The sequence below is a fragment of the Ornithorhynchus anatinus genome, chromosome 9, assembly GCF_004115215.2.
Source record: "Ornithorhynchus anatinus isolate Pmale09 chromosome 9, mOrnAna1.pri.v4, whole genome shotgun sequence".
NCBI classification, from domain to species: domain Eukaryota; kingdom Metazoa; phylum Chordata; class Mammalia; order Monotremata; family Ornithorhynchidae; genus Ornithorhynchus; species Ornithorhynchus anatinus.
In genome coordinates, this window is record NC_041736.1 from 20,457,509 (window position 1) to 20,480,306 (window position 22,798).

A 22,798-nucleotide genomic window follows, 5' to 3' on the forward strand; every position below is an offset into this window, starting at 1 on the left:
CACACTTTATTGTGTTCTGACACTTAAGGTTTTTGAAACATCTTGACAAACTTAATTTTGTGGTATTTTGGGAGAAAAACTAGATTGTTGTTTCATACACCCTTAGACTGAAGAGAGTAGAGTTTTACAAATTATATGCTCTCTTTAAGTCATATTCAGGCAACTTTTATTTTCTGAAGTTGTAAAGGAGTTATGTACATCATAGTTTGAGAAATAATTTAGTTGAATTTGCTGCAAAAATTAATCAGAAATGTTATTCGTTTTTATGTTCATTGGTTCAGGGTTAGCAATGTAGTTCCAGACAAGTTAAAAATGATGTGATCATTAGCTGTAAAATTGATATTTTATATAAATATTGTAAAACTGTATAGAAATGCAGTAGGACATTCCAGGACATAAAAAATGTAAGCTGCTGAATTGCAAGGTTGCTCTTAAGTGTATGAAGTTTAAAAATTTTCCTCTGTAGTTTAGTTGGCACTCAAGGTTCCAGAACTCCTTGATGCTTATGGTTATTCATATTTTACAAGTTTAGATATTGCCTTGGCATTCAATATGAATTCTTATGCATTCTGACACTAGAAGTTTTGATAGAATTGTTACTTCCAAGAAAATTAACTCAAAAACAACCTTTTCAATAACCCAAATGTATTACCTGTCCAGCATGATATAAACAAGAAAGTTACCCATTTAGCCCCTAAATCATGTCATCAGCACTATGTTACAGATGCCCTGCTTGAAAGCTTTGGGTTTGGAATTCGTATGACTTTTCACTAACTTTAACTTGGTCATGATAAGTGAATGGCTGTTATTGAAATTCTTCAGTATTAGTCTAAAGCCATATTGCATTGAAAATGACAACTGGCTTCTGGGCTCCAGCTGGAGTTACAGAAAGTGCTGTATAAACCTGAAGAAACAGCATGGCTTAGTGGAAAAGGCCGGGACCCGAGAGTCACAGGACATGGGTTCTAATTCCGGCTCTGCCAATGACTTGCTGTGTGACCTTGGGCAAGTCACTTCACTTCTCTGGGCTTCAGTTCCCTTATCTGCAAATAGAGATGCATTCTCCCTCCTACTTTGACTGTGACCCCTATGTGGAAGCTGATTATCTTGTATCTACCTCAACGCTTAACACAGGCCTTCTTGGCACACAGTAAGCACTTTCCAAATACCACAATTCCTGTAATAAGTTTTAAGTACAGAGGGGAAGAAACTTCCTTCCACATTATCCTTTTTTTTGGGACCCAGCCAGACTGTGATGACCTTTTTCTCCCACTAGGTAATGGGTGGGGGAAGAGGAAGAAAAAGATAGGAGCGATTATTCTTTTTGGTTAAAAACCCTCCTTTTATATCTTGGGATTCAGATTCTTTAGCAGAGATTCAAATGACTACTTGTTAGATTTTTCTGAATGTCAGGATCAGAATCAAACCTGAAGATTGTTATCGGGGTGTAGTTTTTTGGACACATGCTTCATAAACTAATAGCCTGTGGCACATACTCAGATTATTGGAATGTGGTACCGTGGAATTCATTCGGCTATAAATGACACCACACAATAGGGTAGATGAGTTTGGAAGGCAATTAATTTGATAGGCAACATTAATTTAAGAATAAGTAAAAGATAACAGTTAATATGCTCCAGCAAATACTATAGCTTGACCCACTCAAATGTCGGCAGCTCTTTCATAATAAGTTAGGCGTCGAGGCATATCATTTCAACTCAATATGTGGGAATTTATGGGCCCAGCTGCCATTAGTGTTAATGGGAGTCTTGCATGTAAATCTCTGCTTATGGAGATGAACATTTTACCCCTAAGTGTTATATCCAATTAGAGAAGTAAATCAGATCCCTCCTGCATATTTGCCCAAATATGAGAATCAGGTGTCCAATTGATAAAATTGACACACCAAAAAAAATTGCATTATGAACTGTTAAGTTAGGGTTTAGAAGTGTGGAAAAAGTTTTTGCCTTCAGGTGGTCTTTATGATTTTCACAAAGGCAGACCACCTTGCCGGGGTTGGGGTCAAGCCACCCAGTAGTTTATGAAGAGCACATTTCTCTGAGAGGAACTGTGGGGAGAACAGTTTTGAAGCCCTGGTAGCACATACCAGGAGTTTTCCTGTTTCAGGGGCCGGCGGCTGGACTCTAAAGAGCACTCTTCTCTCCAGTTGCATTCTCGTAACCAGAGGTCGGTGCGTTACACAAGCCTGACTGGAGTCCCTGAACTCTTGGCTATCCCAGAGGGTGGCACTATCAGTATTCATTCATTCAATTATATTTATGGAGCGCTTTACTGTGTGCATAGTACTGTACTAAGCACTTCGGAGAGTACATTACAACAATAAACAGATGTATTCCCTGCTCACTACGAGCTTACAGTCTAGAGGGGGGAGACAGAAGTTCAAATAAATATATAAATATTTTTAGCATGTAGTATTGTATTATCAGAGTATTATAATTATATATATATTATTTTTAGGGGACATATCTACCAACTCTGTTATATTTTAGTCTCCCAAGTGCTTAGTATAGTGCTCTGAACACATTAAGCACTCAATAAATGCATATGATTGATTAACAGGTTAAGCAAAGCAAAGTAACACTTTCTAAAGTAACCTAGATTTGGGTATCTTAACTCAGTATCTGGTCCAACTGCCAAACTGTACGTTCTTCTTATAAATCGGTCCTAGGTTCTTTTAGGTCAGTAGAAATTTGTGGGATTCGGGATCTAAATTCCAAACTCGTAGTTTTAAAATTCAGAGCACCAGGTAAGATTTTAAACTTCATCTCGCAAAGATGTTAGCAGTTATGTAAATCCAAATAACAGTAGGATCTCTATGTGGGTTAATCATTTTCTTTTATTTTTCAAGATAACTTGTAAAGTGGTCTTAGAGCGAATGCTTTAAAAATTTCATTTAAATGGGGGAACAACCTTTTTATGAATTGGGCTCATGGATGGAAGACCAGATGTAAGACTCTTAAAATCAAGTAGTCACAGGAATTTAGATGTTGGTAGTAAGTGAAAACAATGGAAAGACAGTAAAAAGACTTTCATCTCAATTTAACTCAGTCCTGAGGCAAAGATGTTAATTTAACAGACTCTGAGATACCGTTTATATTATTCTGGTAATTTTAATTCTCCGTGTGTGATTAAAGAAGCAATTACTAGTTTTATGCCAAGAATTCTGCATTAGTGACATAACCGTTAAAATAAACTCTAAAATTTGTGTTGACTCCATATTCGGTTATCGGCCTCACTGTTTCCGTATAATTAAAAAAAATAAAAGTAAAACCAGCCACCATTGGGTATTCTTAAAGAAATGAAAATTAATGAAGTGTTTTTACTAGGCGTATACCATAGCCTTTTAAGATATCTAACAGAAGGTTAATATTAATTACATTTAGCATGACCAATTTTTTTCTGACATATTTTGAAATGAAATTTTTAAATTTCAAGTGACTATAAACATGATAAAAGGAATGTTTAAATTCAAACCTATATGATGAAGGAATGCAAAAAATTACAACTCAAGAACTTAAATGTTTTTAACCCAATTTTTAAAAAGAAATGATTAAGTGCTTACTATGTGTCTAGCACCATTCTAAGCCTTGGGATGGATACAAGTTTATCAGGTGTTACAGAGTCCCTATCTCAAATGGGGCTGACAGTCTAAGATTTTGCTGTTCACCTATTTGATTGGTATTTTAAAGTTCTGAAATCACAAGTACTGCTTATTGCCTTAAAATGTACATTCTCTCTATTCTAGGTCATGCCCTTAAACCTCAGGTTTCCTCTATTTTTACATCGTTTTTGGATGGATTGAAAAAATTTTACATTACAAAGGTATGTTTTTTTAAAAAGCTTGAAAATGTATTACACAAACTTAATATTGTGGCTATTTGAACGTGAAATAGCCACACACCCATTTAATATATGTAATGTTCAATGTAAATTGCTTTTAGCCTTTCAATTTTACAAAATCAAGGCACTGATTTCATGGTGGCGGGGAGAGTTTTTGTTACTGGATTCCATCCTTTTTCTTCTCCTGCTGGCATTTATTAACTGCTTATAGTGCCCAAATTCCTGTGCCCCAAACACTGGGAAGAAATACAAGGGCATTGATTTAGACGTGGTCCCTAGCCCAGAGGTGGCTCACAGCCTAGAGAGACTACCTTTGACACTTTATACATTTCTTTATGTTTGCATTTCTCTTTAGCCAGCTTTCTCTTGCTCTTCCTTTCGAGCAAAGTACTCAGGTTTCCTGACTGTATCAAGGTATTTCCCCAAGTAAAAGGGCTGGTAGCCTGAGCCCCCCTCCGGGGTCTGTTTCCTAAAAGCTGTGGTGCTTTTCTTCTTGGTCGACATGCTTCTGTGTCAAAGGGCACTTGGCTCTGTCAATCTTCCCTGCTCCTGCTGACAGGCTGGACCAAGTGCGGTCCTCTGTCAAGGCATAAAAGCACATCCTGTCCCCAAAGCACCTAGGTTTCCGTTTAAGAAATAGTTTGAGATTCCCTGGAGGGCGTGAACTCACTTTGGGAGCAGATGGAGGCGGGTATGATCGGCTGTAGGGATGCGCCCTGGAAAGGCGGGTGAGATGGTGCCGACTGGAGCTTAGCAGTTCCCCATTTCCCTCCCCATAGCTTTCTGTTCCACATCTTACTCCAGTCTGGTCCCCGCTCACATCTTCCGATAACTCCCTGGGGATATAGCTAACTCCTTCAGGGAGTAGCACAGCAAGATCGTAAGCAGGGCAACACCTATAGAAAGAACTGCCAACAAGACCCTCAAAAAACACCAAAGGCCCAGAACACACATGATGGCACACTTTCTCCACTGGCATGTAGTGATTGGGAAGGCGTCAGACTGTCACCAATGTTGAGGAAGACTGGGCAGGTTTTACCTGAATTTTTGCTTCTCCCAGTACTCTGGCCACCTCACTTGCTCCAGGGCCATTGCATTACATTCCCGGTCCGAGCGAACTTAGGCGCCGACCCCGAGCCACAGAAGTTGGTGGTAGAGGGGTTTGGTACCGAAAAAGTAACAGACATAAAGGCACCTGGCACCAAATCTCTACTGGAGTTGGATTGCTCTTTGTAAAACCAGACAACTGGAAACTGAAAGCCGCTGGGAGTGGAAGGCAAAAGTCTTTGAGAAGAGTGGTGATCTGATGTGGACCACAGTTTTAAGGTTTCGCTGTTCTAAAGGATTCACTTTTCTCTGGATTCACTCTGCCTCCTTGTCATTGAATTTCTCATCTAGTAAATGAGAGTCTTTCTGCTCTAGGAGTTTTGACATCATTATGTAGGGAAAATAGTCCTTCCCCGAGGCTTTAACTGCCACCCATCTCTAGTTTGCCTTCTAACTTTCATCCTAGGTAAGTAGACCCCACCAAGGCCAAAGTAAACCCCATTGTTCAGTTTTCATAATAACTGACCAGCTCATTGTTTTAGGTCAGATCCCTTCCTTTAAATGGAAACTCCTTATTGTTTTCAGTTAGAGAATGTGAAAATACTTGACACCCAGGCTGGGAGATTTTCTGGGATCCCCTCTCACCCACCCCCAATTTAGCATCAGGATTTCATTAGGGGCCTTTGTGTAAGGGCTTTTGTCTTCATCTGTTGACAAGTGTTTGTCTTTGGGCCCTCGGGGAGGAGGAGTTACTTTTTTCCTTGCATGAGAGAACTGCTTAGCACACTGCTTCCTACACTGGGCAGGAACTGTCTGGGTGTATTTCAATACTACCACATTCCATACTGGGCTGAAATAGTTAATACTCTTCTCAAAGGGTGTAATTGCCACAAGGGGGAGTGACTTTTAGTTGTCCTTTTCTTGTTCAAATTCACTAAAAAATGAGCCCACTTAAAAAATGACCCAAGTTTCAACTAAATTATACTGCAACAAGTCAGTCTGACAATTTGAAGAATCATCGAGGCTCTTCTCTTGCTACTGTATTATATGGCGTCTCCTGCTACTGTATTATTCGGTATTTAAAAGAGAACAAAACGCTGAAATGGAAAAGCAGAAGAATAGAAGAAGCATTGGAGAAACAAGACAAGGGAACTTGTTGCACCCGCTTCCGTCAGGAGAATATTTGAAATGTAAAATGGATGAAAACAATAGTTTGCTTGATTAAACTTGTTTAATGTTGTTCCTTAAACACATTCAGTAACTGTAATTCTTGAAACAGGATATGGTGTTTGAATGGAAGTATTCTGTCCTGGCCTACAATATACGTTTTGAAAATAAACTAGGATTTTTATTTTTTTTAACAGTAACATACAGTCAGTTCCCCTATAACCTGGGAATTATGATCTTGAAGAATCATGGTTCAAATCAAAATTGTCAGAGTTCTTTTGCTTTGATAGGTGCCATGAAAGGCATCTGACAGATGCCACAGATGTGTGTTGTTGAAAGATCATTTCCTAATTCCTCAAAAGCATTTTCTTCAAAATACATAGGGAAGATATACATGTAGCAGAACTGACTATGTGAATTCATTTTGGCTCACTTGGCCATCTTTCATAAAAGAGGCTTTTGCCAGTGTTCAGTTTTTAGGTATCATTGATGCTTGTGTTTGAAAGGGAGGCGGAAGAAAAATCAATAAATGCACATTTATTTAGTTTTCTGGAATGTATGACTTATATTAAAAATATTTTCATTTCAGTTTAAAGGATTCGACCCCAACCAGCTAAGTGTAGCTACCTTACTCTTTGAAGGAGACCGAGAAAAGGTGCTTCAACATGAAAAGCAGGTCTACGATATTGCTGCCAAATTTGGGTATGATTTTTAGAAGCATTTAATTCGGGGAGAGAAGAGTTTTTTTATAGCATATAATTTTTTAAACTAAGATGAGGTTATCATATCCCCCCTAGAAGAAGGAGTTGTTTACCTTTGTCTTTTTACGCTGATTAAGTCCTGTATTCATTGGTTCCCATAGTTTTGTAATTTAGACTACAGACTCGTTCATCCCTACTCTCTGACAAGATCTGAGAGCTTCCGATCAGGAAGGTAAAGCAACAAAATGATGCTTTCTAGATCTCTTTTTTTTTCCCCGTTGCCACTTTGAAACTTGTCCCTTCCCAGTCCTCATCCGACCTAAAATACCTGGTCCAGTTCTACTCCCATGCTCAAAACGAAAAATTAAAACCTCTGCTTTTGTTTATATCAGTTACACCAACAACCGAATACTTATACATAGAATAACTTGATTCAGGCATTGAATCATTAAATGAATAGTTGCAGTTTCATGAAGGTGTTAGATTCAGTGTCTCTGTGTTTTAAATAATTTTCTTTAAAAGTTTGTTCTCTGCCAGTCTTTGTTCTTCGAACAGATTTGTTGCTCCTGAAACCAAACATTGTTTGCCACAGTGAACTGGAAGGGAAGGTTAATATTTAATAGGTAGAATTGACGATGGTAAAAGAGTAAAGGGAGCTACTAGTATGTTTTCCAAAGGAAATTGTGTTTAATCAAAAGAATTTGATAAATTATCTATTGCCCACCCCCTGTCACTGATTGTTTTGTGCTGCTACAAAAGAACAGAAAACATTTCACTTCTGTAACAGGCTGAGTAATGATAGGGCAGTTTCTGTCCGTCTGGTTTGATGGATTACAAGACTGATCGATGAAAACCATAGTGAAAATGTCATTTATCAGAACTATTTTTTTTCCGTCCTATTTAAAAACATAAACTACCATTTTTGCAGATACTAGCCTGTAAATTCAGATAACTACTCTTAATTCCATTTGCCTGGTCACGTTTTTTTCCCATATCTTTGAATTATGCTTCTAGTTTTCAATTATATAAATACGTAGATTACTTACATGTAGTTGCAGACAATCTTTGCAAATATTTACTTTTGCTAATATTTTGAATTACTCTGCAGGAAGCGGAGACCTGGTGTTTAGAAGCATAGTTCTTAGGATACACAGTTTAATGCATTTTTCACATTTGCATCATGAATCAAACCCTCCACCATTTATTACCAGGATTATAATGGATTTAATCGGGAAATAACATTTTCAAGAAGTTATTCAGATTTTGTCCAAGTTTGGTTGTTTGAATATCATCTTTAAAGTTGTAGTGAAATTTTCTTCTGCTATGTGCAGAATAATTTCTATTCAGAATATTATCTCACCTTTTTTCCCATATTGATTATGATGATATTTGCTTACCACCCTCCAGCCAACCACCAAGGCTTCTAATCCAGATTGGGTAGAATTATTGAGAATTAATTTCTCCAGAGTGGAAATATGATTGAAATGGTTAAAACATAGGCCAGTGCTGGAGATTAGAAAGGAAATGGCTTGTATAACTAATAGACAAAAGTTTGAATGATCTGATAGTTTTCAGTGTATCCTCTCCAAACTGAAATTGTTTCCGTAGTACAATTTTCTTCTCTAGAATGCTAAATGTTTCTATGAAATAGGAATGGAGTATCTTTCAAATTAAAGAAATGGTTTAACCAAGATCATTCAGCAAGGGGAGAGGTTCCAAGTGAGCTAGCTATGTGCCAAGAATCGTTGGGAGATTCAGGGAAAGATCTTGAATAAAAACCCTACTAGACAATCTAGTTGCAGTGAGAGAGTGTTTTCAAATACAGTGATTGTAAATAAATAAAATTCTGCTCAAAAAGAATTTAACTGCAAAAGCATGCCAGAGGAAATTCAGATTTAAACCATAAACCTAACCACAAACCCCATACTGCTTGGACCTAGTTTTCCCACAAGTATTAATTAAGGGAAAAAGAGGCTTCTTATCATAAGGAAGTCCTGGAACAAGAGCAGGGGCACAAATCATTGTAGCTCCTACTGGCAGCAGAGTCTGAGCCCAAAGAGATTCAGCTTATGGCTCTGCACTTCCAAGAGAATTCTAGAAGCTTGGTTCTTTGCAGAACCACTTTTTTTTGTTCCATTTCCAGCCTCCAATGGGTAGGGCACAGGCCTGGGAGTCAGAAGGACTAGCGTTCTAATCCCAGCCCTACCTCTTCTCTGCTGTGTGACCTTGGGTCAAATCACTTCACTTCTCTGGGCCTCAGTTCCCTCGTCTATAAAATGAGGATTAAGACTTTTGAGCCCCATGGAGGACAGGGACTGTGTCCAACCTGACTAGCTAGTATCTAACCCAGTGCTTAGTACAGTTCTTGACATATAGTAAGGGCTTAACAAATGTCCTGTCATATGCTGTTGAGTAGCAAATACCCTCCACATACACAAAATAACCCAGGAACCCTGGACATTAAGAAATCACCCAGCTGTCACCCAAGATTGTAATAAAACACAGTCAAGTATTTGCCCTTCTTAAAGGGGACCTACGAGTAGGGCCCTGCACTAGCCAGGGAAGGAGCAGTCCCTGCCATCACCAGGGGCAGTGGAATTGACTGCCATTTTGAATGGCTTCAGCTTCACCCTCTAGCAGTCAATCAGTGACATTAATTTAGCACTTACTATGTGCAGAACACTCAACTACGTGCTTGGGAGAGTACAAGATACAATGGAGCAAGTAGACATGATCCTTGCCTACAAGGAGCTTATAGGAGGGGCAGATCTATGGGAACAGAACCAATAGCTTTGCCCCTCCCTTCTCCCCTGAAATTTGAATTTGGGTAGTAAAGGAGAGAAGAGATGGGGAAGTCATTCCCTTCACTATATATCTGATATCCGTGAATGCAGTAGGGAAGAGATATATCTTGGATGTCAATGGGTAGGCCCCACTGGTGCAAATCCAACCCACTGAGGCTTGTGCCTGCTTCTTGTCCTGGTGTAGAGGTTTCTAAGGAGATCCAGAACTTTTAGTGGCCCTCGTGAGGAGGACAGGAAGACCAGAGTCCCTGGAGATCTTCACTCAATCGTATTTTTTGAGAATTTACCGTGTGCAGAGCACTGTATTAATCGCTTGGGAGAGTGCAGTGCAACAGTCGGTAGACACGTTCCCTTCCCACAACGAGCTTACAGTCTAGAGAGGGAGACGGACATCAATATAAATCGATTATGGATATGTACCTAAGTGCTGTGGGGCTGAGAAAGGGGTGACTAGAGGTTGTAAATCCAGGTACAAGGGTGACGCAGAGGGAGTGGGAGAAAAGAAAATGAGGGCCTAGTCGGGGAAGACCTCTTGGAGAAGATGTGCCTTCAATAAGGCTTTGAAGCAGTGGGGAAAGTGCTTGTCTGGCAGATATCAAAGGGGGAGGTATTCTAGGCCAGAAGCAGGATGTGGGCAAGAGATAAGCAAGCATATGTGTCAGCATCGATGATCAGCATGGGTGATCTTTGGGACCCAGTTCCAATGTAGGTATTTTTAGTTAGGCATATTACTGGATTATCCAAGTCCATAATTTCTCTTCCCTTCTGATATCCACCTATTGACCTTTTCACAATTTGCTGGCCCCTCCCTCTGAGAACCGATTAGAGGCAAAACTCAAGTCAGCCCATTTTCATACTTCTTAAAACTTCGATAGAAAAGTTTGGTGGGGGAGGAAGACGAAAGCAAATATAAATGATTTTCTTTCTCTGTGAATTTCAGTCATCAGTACCATCTTCCCTCTAAGTTTATTAGGAGTTAGCCACAGTTGTTTATGACACCCTTCAAGAAAGTCATGTTGTGATTTGTTGGTGCCAGGAAACTAGTAAATGCTCAATAAGTGTGAATTGATTATTCTTCCATTTTCTCCATTTAAATTTTCTACTTGCACAGTATTGTATGTCTTGATATCCACATTATGTGTTCTTAATATTTTCAGAGGCTTGGCAGCTGGAGAAGATAATGGACAAAGAGGTTACTTGCTGACGTACGTCATTGCATACCTCAGGGTAGGTCACCTTTGATTTTCTTCATTGCTTAATGTGAAAAATAAGCATGTTCCTCTGAAACTGTTAAAGGCTTGGCTTTGCTATTATTTCTGCAGTCTAGACACTGCTTAAGAAAATTGTCCCTATCTATATTCCACCACCATTAGAGCTGCAATATCCTCAGATGTTATTTCTTCCCACAGAGGCCCAGAAACTTAGATACAGACTCAGTGATTGTATATTTCAAATGCACTTTTAAACAACTTTGAGAACCTTTTTTTTAATCATAGCAGTCAGGTTCTTAAGAACTTAACCCCGCTCGTTCTCGTTTCCCTAATAACTCATATCACACAAGTTACACAGTATTTCAGTATTTTTCAAAAATGCACCTAGAATATTAGTTGAGGCTTTACTGACCTGGAGTCAAGCATCAAATAGGAACTAATAAATAAAATCAAGAGAGAAAAATTTTCATGCAAAAATTAATTGATTTAAACTAGATTGCCAGGCAGATATTACTTATATCCACTCTGGTTCACAACAGTCTTAAAGTATTTTAAGATAGTCATAAGGTGGGAGCGTTTCTTAGACCTCTCCTATGAAATTTCTAAAACCTCCCGTTAAGCAAAACTCACCCATTGTGACTATGGGCACATGTCCTCAATAGTTTCTTATGTCAGGCCTGAAACAAGCTTGTGTTGTCTGAAGAATGTCTCCTAATTCCTCTGAGAGCTGAGAAAAATTTTAAGTGACTCCTTTGTGAGTTTTATTAAAATCTATTGTTGGTGGTCTTGAGCAGATATGCTGATAAAGCTAGCAAATTTCTCAAGCGAATATGGACCACCTATTTTTAGTGGATAGTTTTCTTTATGATATGTTAGTTTCCTCTCTCGTATTGTTGGATAGCTATTCTACGTAATAGCTTTTTGCCTTAATCAAGTGGGCACAGTATTGATTTTTGGAAGTGGTTGCAATGTTTTGCAAAAATGTAATTTTATATTGAATAGTTCAAAACTGATTTCGAACATCAGTAAACATTTAACCTTGGTTTATCTAGCTTACCTTTGGTGTTTGTTGCTGCTTGCAATGTGATTAATAAATTATTGTATTTATGTGAACTTTGCAGTTTCAAGACTTTCAAGACTTGCCTCATATATAGCAACTTCTGTGGATTATTCTTTCCCATGCTATACACTCTGCAGCTTAGGCATTGATCTCTGTTGAACTATCCTCTTAAGACATCTTCCTCCGCTTCCCTTTTTATCTAGGTTCCGCCCCACTTCTTCAGTGAAACACTTGGGGGAAAAACTTCTTTTTCTGCATTTTCTCAACCTCTCTAGAAGCAGCCTCCTCAATCATTTTAGGCTATCTCCGGTTTAGCTCATTGAATGGAAACAGTGGGGGTTCTTATTTGGACTTATTGGCTTTGTAATGACGAGGTGGAGGGTTTTCTTTTTGTTTGGGAATTGAAGCACTTCATTTGGAGCCAGGAAACACAGTCATTCTTCTATACAATCCAGCTTTATTTCTCTCCATTTCCTTGATTTATTTGGTTTTACTAAGGGACCAGTGTGTGAGATCGAGAGACCAGTGACAATTGATTGCTCTATTTATAACTTGTTTCGTTAATAGTGATCATTTCTTTTCCTCCATAAATCCTATTGTCATGGACTTGGATCTCAATTTTTCTACTCCTTTCTTTTTATATGGATTTATTATTTTTGGAATAACTCCTTCACGTTGCTAACCACTTATGTTTGCTGTACCTTTTTGTAAGACTACTTGGTTTCCTATATCTATGGCTTCATCTCTTGTGTCTTTCTAGCTTTCTTTAACCAGATCCTTTTCATGTCATATTTGGGTTATGGTTCTGAAAGTTTTTTCTTTCTTCCTTTTGTTTTTTTGAAGCTGCTTGAGTAGTGTGATTTTCCCTAATCAAACCATTTTTTAACTAAATCTTATTTCTCACTTAATATTTTTTTCAAAAATTTTGACACATTTTTTGAGAGTACAGCTTACTTCCAGAAACCAAGTCTTATTTGATTTTTTTAATGTGTCATTTATCAAAGCATTAGCTTGTCATTATTTAAAGCTTCAATTCAAATTTTTGGCTAAATTTCATAGGGATTTCTTTTAGATCAGGAATAGAGAGAGAGAGAGAGAGAGCAAGAGAGTGTGAGCGAGTGAGTGAGCAGAGAGGAACGCTGACTCAACGGGCCTGTGTTGAAATTGTTATCAGGCACTTGTTACGAAGCAGCATGAAGAAGTGGATAGAGCATGAGCCTGGGAGTCAGAAGGTCATGGATTCTAATCCCAGCTCTGCCACTTGTCCGCTGTGTGAACTTGGGCATTTTACTTCTCTTCTCTATGCCTCAGTTACCTCATCTGTAAAATGGAGGATTGAGACTGGGAGCCCCAAATGGGACAGAGACTGTGTCCAACCTGATTAACTTGTGTCTACACCAGTGCTTAGAACATTGCTCTGCACATAGTAAGCACTTAAGTACAATACTGCTTCTAATAATAGTAATTATTACTGTTAGGTCAGAAAGCTGCTATCCTGAGTCTTTTCAGCTTCAATTGGAAATTCTCAGCCCTTGTAATGATAAGAATAATAATTGTGGTTTTTGTTAAGTGCTTGCTATCTGCTAAGCACTTTTATAAGTGCTGGGGTAGATACAAGAGACCGAGGCACAGAGAAGTTAAGTGACTTGCCCACGGTCACACAGCAGACACATGGCCGAACCAGGATTAGACACATGGTCGAGCCATGTCCTCTGACTCCCAGTCCCTGCTCTTTCCACTAGGCTGAGCTTCTTTCCACTGCTTGCAGAGACCTGGGATAATGTGAGGGCTGGGAGTCCACCTTTAGTAGTGGGAGGGGAGAGAGGTCACCTTCTTCCTCTCTCCCATGGGGCTAGCACCTGTGTCTGGTAGCCTAACTGAACCAGCTGAATTCCTCACTTTACAAGCTGGAGGTTTAGAAATTGTGACTGGCAGTTGAAAAATAGATAAACGTTTGGGATCAGAAAAAAGTAGGATCAGTGCAAAGGTGCAGGTTCTTTTCTTGGGTTTTTAAAAAAATTTAACCATGTGGAGAGAAGCTTTTGAAGTGTTTAATAGTCTCTTAATATATTGGGTTCAGAGCTCTGGAAACTGAAGTTTTCTGGCCACATAGCACACACGCTATATTGGCAGCGGTTCTGGGCAGGGAATATGTTATGTTGCACTCTCCCAAGGCTTAGTACAGTGCTCTGCACACAGTAAGCGCTTAATAAATACAGTTTGCAGATGGATTGATTGTAATAGTAGTGGAAGGTTTCCCCACAGACTTGTTCAAATGGCCGAGCTTGGGTCCATTTGGAGGTGGCATGTTTGGCAGTCTTTGTTTTTTGGTTGTCTCCAAGGAGACTTCTTGGGCTGGAGGAGCAGCCCAGACTGCAGGTGGGCATTATTAAAGAAACAAGAAAAATTGAGAGCCAAGTCCATAACAATAGGATTTATGGAGAAAAAGAAATAGTCGCTATTAAAAAACAATTGAGGAGACTACCTCTTTATTAGTTGGCAGCCGGAGAAACTTTTGGGCGTTGCCAGCAAGACCATATTTGAGCAAGTGACCTTGAAGAAAAGAGTAAAATAATAACCCTTTGGAGTCCTATGTGTTTGAGGGTGTTATTACAGATAGGGAATTTTACCTAAAGTGTGGGGGTGATTGAAATATGGCTAATATGTGATTAGCACACCCTGCCTCTCACTGTGTGCTCAAATATAGCTCCCTGGTTCCCATTAATCAGGCTTGAACATAGAATAAGACTTTTGTGGCTGCAAAAGAAGTTTCAAACAAAATTGATGTGAATGGTATTTAATAATTATGGAATTCAGTTTTTTATGGTATTTAAATGCCTACTATGTACCTGTCACTAAGAGCTATTCTAAGCATTGGAATAGATGCAAAATAATCAGCTTGGACACAATCCATGTTCCACAGGTGGCTCACAATCTTAATCCCCATTTTACAGATGAGGTAATTTAGGCCCAGAGACGTGAAGTGACTTGCCCAAGGTCACACAGCAGGCAAGTGGCAGAGCTGGGATTAGAACCCAGGTCCTTCTAATTCCCAGGCAGGTGCTGTATCCACCAGGCCACACTGCTTCGTCAATTCTTGTAGTAAGTGTCGGGGGGGGTGGATATAAGGGAATCAGATCAGACACAGTTTCTGTCCCATACAGGGTTCACAATTTACAAGGAAAGGAGACTGGAAACCTTGTCCCATTTTACAGATGAAGAAATTGAAACTGGAGGTTAAAAGACTTGTCTGTGGTCACAAAGCAGGACTGTGAGATTGGACTGGGATTCTGGGTTTCTTTTTCCATTTGGTCAGGCCACTTCTGTTTTCCTTCTGGAATTCTGAATTCACAGCCCAGTTGTGGTCTAATAAATATATCACACCTCTTGCCATTATACTTAACACACAAAGTTTTGGAGTTGACACCTTGTTTTGAAGATTTGACCCAAAGAGAACCAGGATAGCAGTGGACAGTCAGTCAATAGTGCTTGCTGTGCAGAGCACTGTACTGAGCACTTGGGAGAGTACAGTATAACAATAAACAGACACATTCCTTGCCCACAATAATAATAATAATGTTGGTATTTGTTAAGCGCTTACTATGTGCAAAGCACTGTCTAAGCGCTGGGGTAGACATAGGGGTGTCAGGTCATCCTACACGGGGCTCACAGTCTTAATCCCCATTTTACAGATGAGGTAACTGAGGCCGAGAGAAGTTAAGTGACTTGCCCACAGTCACACAGCTGACAAGTGGCAGAGCTGGGATTCAGACTCATGACCTCTGACTCCAAAGCCCATGCTCTTTCCACTGAGCCACGCCACAATGAGTTTATAGTCTAGAGGGGGAGACAGGCATTAACAGAAAGGAATAAATTACAGATATGTACTTAAGTGCTGTGGGGCTGAGAGGGGGGATGAATAAAGGGAGCAAGTCAGGGAGATTGCAGAAGGGAGTGGAAGGGGAAAGGAGGGCTTAGTCAGGGAAGGCCTCTTGGAAGAGATGTGCCTTCAGTAAAGCTTTCAAGGTGGGGAGGGTAATCATCTGTTAGATATGAGGGAAGGCGTTCCAGGTCAGAGGCAGGACGCGGGTGAGAGGTTGGCGGCAAGATAGACGAGATCGAGGTACAGTCATTCTCTTTAAAAATTTTCCCAAATAGTGTTTGCTAGACTTACTGTAAGGTCTGCTCTGCAACAGTATTTTCCTAGTGTACTGTCCTTGCTCGTAAAGCGTAATTCTCAATTTATGCTCTCAACAGGTAGAAGCTTCTTACTGGCCAAAGTTTCTGGTGCTTTTGTGGTACTCAGAATAAATTGGGATTGTAACAGAGGATAAAAAGTGACAAAATGATTAATAATGCTTGTTGTATTGTTTCTGTTCCTTTATTATTTTCCCCACTTTTTTGTGTGTTCAATAGGATCTGGGCTTGGAATACTATGTAATAGGAGAATCCTTTGAGACCTCTGCTCCTTGGGATAGGTAAAATGTTGTATGTTTTCTATCGATGTTTATTCATTACCTTAATGGGCACTTCTTTGGTTTGTGTCAGAATTGCTGAAGTATATATAATTCATGTCTTTAGCCATAGGTAGAACATGTAAAATTTTAGAAATGCTGAGGCACGTCACATTAATCGAAGCAAAAGACAATCCAAAATCCTTGTTAATGTGAGATACTGTTCTTCTGGGTCTCTATACCCCGTTTTGGCTTGAATTCTGTGCTGTTAAAAATGGAGTTGCTAGCTCATGGCCACATAGGCCTTGAAGAGTCTTGTTGAAATTCTAAATGGAACTGGATTTTTAAATTAAATAATTTTTTTCAGTTTCATTTTTAAAACATTTAAAACTAGGTCTTACTACACATCCCTTAGTAAAACCCAAGTGGGTTTTTGTGGGAACAGCAGATTTAGTATCCCTGTATAAGTTTAGCATACTTCTCCCTGCATTAATGCATTTCTTAGTCAGTGGAGTTTATTGAGCACCTACTATGTGCAAAGCATTATACTAAGTGCTTTATGTTCTTCAGTCTTAAGCAATTCTTGTAAAAAATTGTTCTTTCAACATAACTGTTTCCAACAGCAACCAAAGATATCTCTCATTTTACCTCTCTTTACTGTAAAAATGAGTAGGAGTGGTTAAAAACTATAGACCGGCTATATTATGCACTATAAAATTTAGAGTACGTGTTGAACAGTGAACCAATCAATTGCGAAGGAGATTCGAAACTAAGCCCCACATCTGGATTGGTAAAGTGGATTGAATTAGATAGAACCAGCTTTTACAGGTTAAAGTTTCACAAAAATCAGGTTTAAATAAAAATAATTTAGTAGCAACTAGTTTTTAATTAAGTGATATATGACATGATGTAATCACTACTAAAAAAGCCTGCCAATATTGGGTGTCATGCCTAAATTCATGCTTTTACTTAAAATTGCCATAATTTCTGGAATACAAAAATTCCATATTACAAGTATGATGCTGAGAAGTGGAGAATTACAATTAAAACCTTAGAACGGGAGTTCAGGTCTTTTGACCAAGTTTTTGTGAGATTAGAAAGTGAATTGAAATATTTCAACCTCTGAGAAATCGTCAGTATTGAGGGTCTACTGTGTGACACTTTATTAGGCACTTGGCAGTGTATTCATTTATTCAGTCATATATATTGAATGCTTAATGTGTGCAAAGCACCGAACTAAGTGCTTGGGAGACTGTGAGTTTCCCTTGCTTCACATTTTTGTCTTCCCTTTCTGTGTTAAAAACAGTGTGTCTATTCAAGAGTATACTTGTGTCTAGGAGAGAAAACTTACATAATTTACTTTGTTTACTGTTTATTTAAGATTGGGAGATCAGGTGGATTGAACAAACATTTCAGAGTCACTGTTCTTTCACCTTTCTCTCCTGAAAAATAAATGATTATGGTACATTTAAGATCAAGTCATTCTCTCCTTGGAGTTAGCAAAGCTTATTGAGCTCTATTATTTACAAACTGAAAGAGAAAGGGCTTAAGGTTCCCTGCAGAATAAGAAATGGTGTACTCTCTCAAGATAAATTTTCCTGCTAATATTTGGCTTTCAAAAATTGGTACTAAAGGATGTTTACATTTGGTACATTCCCTCCATGTCATCCCTTTGGAACCTGTAAGCTGCCCTTGTGCTTCCCCTTCTAACCATTCATTTATCTTAGGTCTTCTTTAAACCTGTTGATACCTTGAGCCTGAACATCTTTTGCTAGTAATAAATTCCATATCACCCTCATTCTCCAGACCATAAATTTGGTGGTAAGAAAATGCTCAAGTGATACTTATTTTTTCCTATATTCTTAAGTCTTTTTTTAAAATCATACAAAACTTGTTCATCTAGTTTTTAATTTCCTTTCTTTAAAGCCCCTCTTTAGACTTTGAGTCTCTGAGTAGCTATGGAAATACATTTTTAAAAAATAACCATTCAGAAACATAGCTTGCTAATTTGTTGCTTTGAGATAATATACGTACTTGCTTAGTTTTTACCTTCACTGGTAACACTTATATATTTAAGTGATTCTTCAAATTTGGACATTTGTATTGAAAGTTGATCCAAAGCAGTTGTCCTCCTGATGGATATCATTCTTGTCCCATTAGGGCCCTTCCCTTTTATCATCTTTTTCTTCTGAAATTAAACAAAAAGTTTTAATCTATTTAAGAAAGTAGATGTCACATACCAAAATTAGTGATATTGGAAGCTAGTTTTCCTTCTTAAAGGAATAGCAACACTTTCTTCTCAAAGATTATTCTTTAAAGTGGTCATTTGAAGTGCATCTTAAAAATAGACTGTCTTCAATCTTCTGCAGTTTAGACAAAATTTAAGAGTAGATTGCCAAGTATACTGACTGTCAATATTTTGGAAAAGCCTCACCCAAACATGTAAACCCATGTGCTCTGTTGTGTAGACTTTTCCAGTTTAATAACTATGAAAATAATTATACTAAGAACAATAAAATCCTTGAATTATTCCTGCAATACTTTGGAAAACCTGTGCATTTTCCTGCTGTTATCTTCTAGGGTTCTAGATCTCTGCAGAAATGTTAAGGAAAGAATAACAAGAGAATGTAAAGAAAAGGGGGTCCAGTTTGCGCCTCTTTCCACTTGCAGGTGAGTGTTTAATTGCTCTTTCATGAACCCATCACAGTACTAGCCTTTCAGTGGAAAAGCCAAGCTAATTTAATATTGGTTTAATAAAGGGGGTGGGGAAAATGATCAAAACAATCATTACCTAGCAATCTGTCCTTTTTGTTAACTTTAAAACAGGGCATTGGAAAGTGATCCTTTCTAGAAAGAGATTACTATCACCTTTGATTAGTCCTCTGACATTTATTTTCTGTATACCCATCAGGCTGTCAAGTTTAACGAGATTGATTTGAGCATTTGACCTCTCTTAAGAAGTCATAGCATTGTGTGACATGGAGAGTGAATGGAATTTGGGAGAAGACACTCTTATATGGGATCCTAGTAATCTCGTATCTAAAATCCCCACTCTGGTGGCTTGGCAAATGCTGCCTTCGTAGCCCAAGTGACTTGCAGGTAGCAGCACCTCTTCTGACTCCGGCCTTAGGGTTAATTACCCAGTGAGACAAGGATGCTCAAGTTTCTTTGCAGCGATAAAGCCGGACTCAACCAAATGGAGCTTGGGAGGACTGCCACATGCATAGATCTCCTACTGCTGTCAATTTTATTTGTTATTGCTCTGATTGCACTGCCAGTAAATCAGTGGATGCTACTACCATGTAATTTAAATTGGAAATGGTTTTATTGCCTTTGAAGTTGGCATTTCTCCCTTATTTTCTTCTCTCCTTTCATGTCTATTTTTCCTCTGGTCCCCATAGTACTTTGTCCCCTCCTTCCTTTCTGAGAACCTGGGTGCTCCAGAATTTGATGTTCCTTTGAATGAGCATGTGTTTGAAGCTGGTGGTCCAGAGGGAGATGGAGAGTGGAGGAGAGGCTGAGGGAGGGGGAGAAGGAGAGAGAGAGAGAGATTGATAATTTTGACAGTAAGGACTGCCTCCATCCCATTCAAACCTACTCCTGCTCAATTTTAAGTAGAAAGTCCTCTTTTTGGTAAATCCGCTCTTTACTTCAGAATAGTACAGATGACTTTCATATACCGATTGAACCCACCATGATGTAAGCAAGAGGGGAAGGAGAAAGGCAGTTATTTGCAAGGTGGTTTCTGCATTAGCAAGACAGTTTTTGAGAGTGGCTGTTTTTGAGAGAGATGGCCAGAAAAAGTGGGTTGGATTCTCACAGCACTAGAGTTGATGTGGTCAACTGCCAGTTTAGTAATTCAGCAATTCAGCCCAACCGAGAGAGATTTTATAGCACCTTGGCCTAGGGGCCTGGGAATCACTCACGAGCCAGTTTTGCATTTGTCCAGAATATAACCCCTGTGTTTTAGGAGCACTGAGTGTGGCATAGTACTATGAATTGATTTAGTAATTTCCTAGGCCACCTGACTATGGCCTTTAGGTTCCCGACTCCTGTCGAAGACAAGATGAAAATGATCACTTCAGAAAAACAGGTCAAACTGTATTGTTTTTCAGATGTTTTCAGTCTTTTGGTGTTGACACCTCTTATTTAAAAGTGATACCATGCTAGTCCATTTTTTAAATTTTATTTGTTGAGCGCTTACTATGCGTCAAACTCTATTTTAAGCAAGGTTATCAGGTTGGACATAGTCCCTGTCCCACTTGGTTCTCCCAGTCTAATTCTTCCATAAAATGTGTTTAGATTTATATACATTGGCTGCCACTACCTCCACCAAAAGTTAAATCCTTAACAGAATTGCACGTATACAACTTTTTCTTAAAATTTATAAATTTCATTCTATCATTTTTATGGGGGAATCAATATGAGCAGAGACTCACAGCTGGCAAATTGGTAACAGGAAGAAATTAAGCATTGTTAAACTGCTAATTTCTTCTGTACTGAAGCACCTAACATTTGGCCTGAGAAGACATTAAAAATTTAGATTAGATTCTATTTGCATTGTGTAGTAAAAGGGGTGTTTTCTCTGTATTATTCCCTTTACTAAATTGGATTCGTTGCAGGAACCTTACTAATTGGGTTTGTAGATTTGACTGTGATTACCTTTGCTTCCACTTAAACCCTTCAGCTCATTACATTCACATAGCCTCGGTAACTTCTGCTTTATAAAAGATGAAGATACTGAGATTTGCTAGTCAAGTGTTAAACTTTTTCTGTGCCAAAAATTACCCAGTTTCCTTAGATCTCTAGAACAAAAAATTTTTCATTGAGCTCTACATCTCTTAGAGAGATTGGAGAATTCTGCCAATTCAAAATAATTCAGACATATTAATTATCTGTGTATTCTTCAGAAGACGAGGGAGACCACAGGAATTGTGTCCTTTCCTGCCCAAACAATTATCCTCTTCAATGCTAATATTTTTTAAGTGTTTACTACATGCAGAGAGCACTGTACTAAACCCTTGGGAGCATAAAATTAAAGACACCATCCGTGATCTCAAAGAACATACTTTCCTCTGGTGGAAACAAGTGGACCCAAATTTGTTAAATATATAATAAAAGGGTAAAAATATAGATGCAAATGATAGAAAACCCAAAGAGAGGTTGGATGGCTGATGGGATGGCCATTAAGGTCGGGGCTTGATCAAGGAGTGGTTCTAGGAGAAAATAACTTTTTATGAGGCCTTTGAAGGCAGGAGAACATTTTGATCGATTCAAAGGGACATGTAGTTTTGTGGAGGTGTGGACCATGAGTTGGAGGCAGTAGATTTTCAAGTCCGGAATGGTTAGAAGATTGAGGAGGAGCAAAGAGCAAGATGTTGAGGAGCAGCATGGCCTACTGATAGAGCATGGGCCTGGGAGTCTGAAGGACCTAGATTCTAATCCTGGCTCCACCATTTGTCTTCACTGTGACCTTGGGCAAGTCACTTCACTTCTCTGTGTCTCTGTTCCCTCATTTGGAAAGTGGGGACTAAGACTGTAAGCCCCTTGTGAGTTGGGGACTATGTCCAACCTGATTTGCTTTTATTCACTCCGGCGTTTAGCGCAATGCCTGGCACATAGTAAGTGCCTAAGATATTCCACAATTATTATTATTATTAATAATAAAGGGAAAAGTTGAAGGAGAGACTGACAGGGAACCTGGATGATGAGGTGAGGAGTTTTTTTATGTAAACAGAAATGGGTATCTATTGATGGCTTTTGAGAAAGGGAATGAAGTGTTCAAACGGTGTTTCGCAGCGTGGCTTAGTGGAAAGAGCAAGGTCTTAGGAGTCAGAGATTGTGGGTTCTAATCCCGACCCCGCCGCTTGTCAGCTGTGTGACTTTGGGCACGTCACTTAACTTCTCTGCCTCAGTTACCTCATCTGTAAAATGGGGATCAGGACTGTGAGCCCCAAGTAGGTCAACCTAATTACCTTGTATCTATCCCAGCGCTTAGAACAATGTTTGGCACATAGTAAGCACTTAACAAATACCAACATTATTATTATTATTATTCAGAAAGAGGTGAGCAGCTCTCACGAAGATTTAGATTTGAGAGGAGAGACTTGAAGTGGAGTGACCCATAAAGTAGTGACCAACATTTGACCCAAGGTGGTAGTAGTAGTAGGGGCGGGAGGGGTGGGTTCATGGAGGAGGAGAACCAGCAGCAGGTGCGGAGCAACTGAACGTGAACAGTGAAAAACGGAGAGGAGTCGAGTCTGGCACCACGGTGGCAGTGGTCTGGAAGAGAGAATGGTGATGGCGTGGATATTGATCGAAAAGCTAAGAGATGTGTCGCAAGGAGGTGTCTCCATATCCCCGATATCTTTGGCGTCTCTTCTTTCTGATCAACACGGCCTACCAGTTCCTGTCTAGAATCCGTCCTCTTTATGGGAAACAACTGCTACCTTAATCCCTGTCGTGTCCCAGACTCCTCTGCCGCTTTACAAAC

The 22,798-nt window shown here is 39.2% G+C and overlaps 1 protein-coding gene across 3 annotated transcripts in view; it reads left to right on the forward strand.

The window, feature by feature from the left end:
• Positions 1-22,798, forward strand: part of AGPS (alkylglycerone phosphate synthase) — a 103,214-nt gene that overhangs the window by 56,073 nt on the left and 24,343 nt on the right. For all 3 annotated transcript variants that reach the window (XM_039913181.1, XM_029071686.2, XM_039913182.1), the window contains 5 exons: positions 3,767-3,843; positions 6,665-6,777; positions 10,738-10,807; positions 16,268-16,329; positions 18,886-18,975. In XM_039913181.1, the coding sequence (XP_039769115.1) occupies positions 3,767-3,843; positions 6,665-6,777; positions 10,738-10,807; positions 16,268-16,329; positions 18,886-18,975 (412 nt within the window). The remainder of the gene's footprint in view (positions 1-3,766; positions 3,844-6,664; positions 6,778-10,737; positions 10,808-16,267; positions 16,330-18,885; positions 18,976-22,798) is intronic.